The sequence below is a fragment of the Mesoplodon bidens genome, assembly GCF_964165515.1.
Source record: "Mesoplodon bidens genome assembly, chromosome: 15".
NCBI classification, from domain to species: Eukaryota; Metazoa; Chordata; class Mammalia; order Artiodactyla; family Ziphiidae; genus Mesoplodon; species Mesoplodon bidens.
In genome coordinates this window covers 66,590,653-66,595,043 of record NC_138171.1, presented here as the reverse complement: position 1 = coordinate 66,595,043, position 4,391 = coordinate 66,590,653, and the positions used below count along the sequence as shown (strand labels likewise).

At 62.0% G+C, this 4,391-nt stretch overlaps 1 protein-coding gene across 2 annotated transcripts; it reads right to left on the bottom strand.

Moving 5' to 3' along the window:
- Positions 1–1,050: 1,050 nt before the first annotated feature.
- On the bottom strand, positions 1,051–4,104 carry MRPL28 (mitochondrial ribosomal protein L28). Of its 2 annotated transcripts, none has more exons than XM_081257466.1 (6): positions 4,052–4,104; positions 3,557–3,854; positions 2,690–2,842; positions 2,235–2,369; positions 2,053–2,139; positions 1,051–1,445 (listed from the first exon to the last, which is right to left on the bottom strand). In XM_081257466.1, exons 2-6 carry the CDS (start codon positions 3,842–3,844, stop codon positions 1,338–1,340), a joined length of 771 nt encoding a protein of 256 aa, XP_081113592.1. In that variant the 5' UTR covers positions 3,845–3,854; positions 4,052–4,104; the 3' UTR covers positions 1,051–1,337. The 2 variants fall into 2 exon arrangements, with proteins under 2 accessions (XP_081113592.1, XP_081113593.1); XM_081257467.1 differs by lacking the exon at positions 4,052–4,104 and adding an exon at positions 3,954–4,003.
- Positions 4,105–4,391: the final 287 nt, after the last annotated feature.

Here is a 4,391-nt window from a genome sequence, read left to right as displayed (position 1 = left end):
CCCAGAGCACCAGCAGTCTGTGTGGTTCAGACAACTGGGCTGGGCGTTGCCAGCCCACAGAGCCGGGCCAGGCATGAGCTGGGCATCATCAGCTTTTGGTAAAATTCTTAAAAAACTAAAACGGTCACAGAATAGGGATGAGGACACGTGGGGTCTCAAGGTGTCCCCGGAGGAGACTGGGACTGGTGACCTCTGGGGCATCCCCCGCCAGGGCTCTGACCCCAAGGCAGCCCCCAATCCTGGATGACCTCCTTGCAAGCCATGGAGCCTCCAGGGCTCTCTTGCAGCCGTGCCCACTGGCCAGCTGCATGCTCCCTATGGCCTCCCACCCCATAAACACAGCCCAGGTGGCATCACTTCCATGGCTCCCTCAGGGGAGCCTCGTGCCCCTCAGTCAGTTGCCAGGACCAGGTCAGGGGAACCCACCTGTGTCCTCCCAGAGAGACCCAAATGGGTCTCAGTGCTCAGGACTTCCAGGTAGTGTCAGCAAAGAGGGTCATGCCACCCCCAAATCTCAGAGCAGGAAAGGCCTCAGGTGCCTGGTCCAGTCTCCCACTGGGGGCCACATCCCCACCCAAGTTCAGGTCTGGGTCAGCTGAAGAGGAACATCTGTGTCACAGGCCCCGCAGGCCATGTGGCTTCTGCCTCCTTTTGGACCGTGACAGGGAGGTGCTAACAGAAGCTCCAGGCTCAAGGCTTTCCCTGCGAGACACTGGCACCAGCAGCACCCTCTGGGGCCCCTGCACCTCCCAGAGCTGGGGGGGTGCTCGCCACCCCAAAGGCAGTGCTGGTGCAGACACCATACAGCCACTCTCAGAGCCAGAGCATAGCACCAGGCCTCTGCTCTGGAGAACATTCCAGGCAGTGTGCAATGAGCAGGAGCGAGCACAGTCCTACTCTATCCTAGGATGCCTCCCACAATGCTGGGTTCTCCCACAGAAGAGAAAAGCACCAAAACCTTGCACACCTAGGGACCACCACCCACCTCAGCTGCGTCCCGGGTCTCTGAGGCACGGGGTGAGACTGATCCTCTAAGCAAAGCAGCACACACACAGCCCGGCTCAGACTTTACTCACACTGTCCCCCGAGGGTGGTGACATGCCTTGGCAGGGCCTCCACTGCGGGGAGCGGGGGACAGAGGCAGCGAGAGGGCCCCAGGCCTCTGGGGATCCTGGGACAAGAGACCTCCTGGGGCCTCCACAAAGCCCACCCCACCCGGGAGCTGCACGGCCAGCACACACAACCACGGGGGCCCTCACCACCACCCCAGGCTCTGTCCATGGTGCCAAAGGGGGCGGGGTGCTGAGCCTGGCTGTCAGGCCCAGGTCCCAGTGCGGCTACGTCCTGCTGTCTCTCTTCTGCACCACTGCCGGCTCAGACAGCGCTTGCTGCTGAAGCTGCTCGATCAGCTCCTCCACGTAGACCTTGAACAGAGGAACGGGGTCCTAGAGAGACAAGGCAGGTCACAGTGAGGCACTCTGGGGAGGGTGGGGGTCCAGCTCCTGACCAAACACCGAGAGGAATTGAGCATGAGAGGACCAGGCCCCTCCGGCTTGGTCACGGGGTCAAGCAAGGCTACTTGCCATCCGCTAGCCCCAGCCCAGAGGACAGTGCTCTGTTCGTGGGAGAGGAGCCACAGGGGCCTTGGCTGCAGAGACTCTGGGCAGAGAGAAGGGGCAGCAGCTGTGACGGGCCCCCTGTCCTGGCAGCTATCACACGCTCCAGAGTCCTCTAGAGAACAGACACAAAAGGCCTCAGTGCAGTACTGGGCAGACCCTGGGGAATGCTAGGTGGCCACAGAAATCGATGGTGCCAAGCATCCAGCTCTTATCCATCTTCCCATCCATGAAACCAGCCAGGGGGGGCAGGAGAGGGTCAGGACCTGGAGGGGAGGGAGTGGGCCACGCGGAGACCACAGCCCACAGCTCCCGCTGGGCAGCAGTGCCTCCCCAAGCCCACCCAGTGCCCCTGTCAATGCACCCCAGGGGCTGCTGCTTGGCAGCTGTGCCCACTCCTGAGAGGGCAGGGCAGCTGGTGCTCACACACGCTCACCTTCTCTTCCAGGAGCCTCTGCTTCTCCACGGCCTCGTCCAGTGTCAGGCCAACCCACTCGGCTTCTGCCTCTGGGATGACAAACGCCTGGGCAGACAGAGACGGGCTCGCGGGTGAGGTCAGGGTCGGGCAGCCGGCCAGGGGGCCCACGAGGAGCAGTAAGTAAAGGCTGGAGCCCTGACCTTGTACTTGTCGTAGATGGCCGCCCTCCTGTCGGGGTCATCTGGGTGCAGCTGGGGGTCCTGTCGGGCGAGCCTCAGCAGCATTCCTCGCTTCAGGTCCATCCCAAACTTGGAGCACAGGTCCTCCTTCGGGGTCTGGCAGAAGTCTCTGCATAGGGCCAGGTGCTGCGGGCAGGGTCCTGCCCACCCCACCAGCCGGCCCTTCCAGCTTCCTCCCCAGCAGCTGGCAGCCCCCAGGCCAGCCTGATGGAGCACTTTAGGCCAGGTGGGCAGCCCCAGCACCCAGACCAGAAGCGAGGAAGGTCTAAGAGCAGAGAAGGAGGCAGCTGTGCTCCCTCGGCCACATGGGCAACATGGCCGTCCACAGTGATGGACTCCCACTGGGGCTGCCCAGAAAGGGACATGGTCCCGTTTATATCTCACAAAGAACCCCAGTGTGGTGCAGATCTGCTTGCCTTGAGAATGTAGAAGTCAAACCCGTAGGCCTCGTCGATGAGGTCCAGGGTGCGCATGGTCACGGTCACGGTGAACCTGGTATCCAGGATCTCACTGTAAAGCTCACGCTGGAACAGCTGTGGCTTCCACACCTTCTTCACCCTCTTGGAGAGCTGAGGGGGCAAGAAACTTGGTGAGCGCTGCTGCTTCTCCCCACACACTGGAGTGGGGAGACTGGGCATGTGCAGCTGCATGAACCAGTCCCCACCTGGGGACCCAGCTGCCCACCCAGAGGTCAGCTTCTCCCCAGACTTTGCCCAAGTTGCTGGTGTTTATTCCAGACACACCGCACACACAACCGTAACTCCACGGTTCACAGGTCATCACATCCCAAACCAGGGACGAAGGGCCCAAAGGCAAAGGGAGACTCTAGCCTAGGAGGCCTCAAAGACATAAGCCCCCTCCTCCCCCCAGGCTCCCCACCAGAGGCAACACAGCTCAGGGGGCAGACTCAGGAGACCTGCTCCCAGGTGAGCCTCTCAGGAGACCTGCTCCCAGGTGAGCCTCTCAGCCTTCCCAAATGCCAGACCTGTAGGTGTCACGAGAAGTAGGGAAAGTATGGCGGTCAAGCTGACAAGTGACCTAAAACCTCATTCTCCATCTCTTCTCCCCACACAGGGCTCCTCATCTATACACTTCATCTGGCTGCCAGAACCGTGACTTTTTACTCCTGAGGACACTCTTCAGATGGAGCTGTGTCTCCACCAGACTATAAGCTCCCTCTCCCCGAGGGGTGGGGGTCCCTTTCACTGTCCAGGTACCTCCAGAGCCCGGAGCAAGGCAGCGAGGCCTAAGAAGTACCGCTCAAGCCCGTCCTGCTCACCCACCTTGTCGTTGTTGACGTATCTGTGACCCTGCACCCAGCCCTCGCCGCCCCAGAGCCCCAGCTGGGACTCCGGGGGATAGTAAATGGGAATGGGCACGTCCTCCACGCGCTCCCGCTGCCCGTTCTTGGGGTTGATCTTGATTTTGACCCCGTGTGGCCTGTAGTGCACGGGAGTGGGCGTCCGCGCCTCCTTCAGGGAACGCAGGTAGTGCTGGGGCAGGCGGGAGTAGATGCCCTCCCGCAGCCGGAGCTGCTTCCACAGGCCGACCGGGACCTTGTGCAGGGGCATCGCGGCGAGCCTGGCAGGAGGAAAGGGCCACCGTCACGCGCGCCCGGCAGGACGCGGGCCCCGACACCCACCCCCGACTCTAGCCCCCGGCGCCCCGCCCCATTCCTACCCTCACGTGCCGCCTCGACCCCTGCCCTATGGCCCCGCGTGACCCCGGGCGGCCCAACCACCGCAATACCCCGACTCCAGAGCCGGCCCAGCACCTACCTAACCGAGTCCCGCTCCCCGGCGGAACCGGAAGTTGTGTCGGGGCACCTTGCCCTCCATCCGCCCCTGACTGGCTGCAAAGCCGGTTGGTCTACACCCACCTCGTCCCGCCCCCTTTCCCGTCTTTAGGGACCGTGGAAAACTCGCTGCGGAAACGGCGGCAGCTGCAGGCACCGTCTGCAAGTGTGGGCCCATTTCCCGGGAGCAGGGACTTGTCATTCTCGGTCCCACCTCCCCTCCTCCCGGAAGGAGCGCAGAAAACAATGTAAAAACTCTTTTGCCTTGAAACATCATGTAGAATATTAAATTCACCAATCACAGTGCAATCAGAGCTACAGAA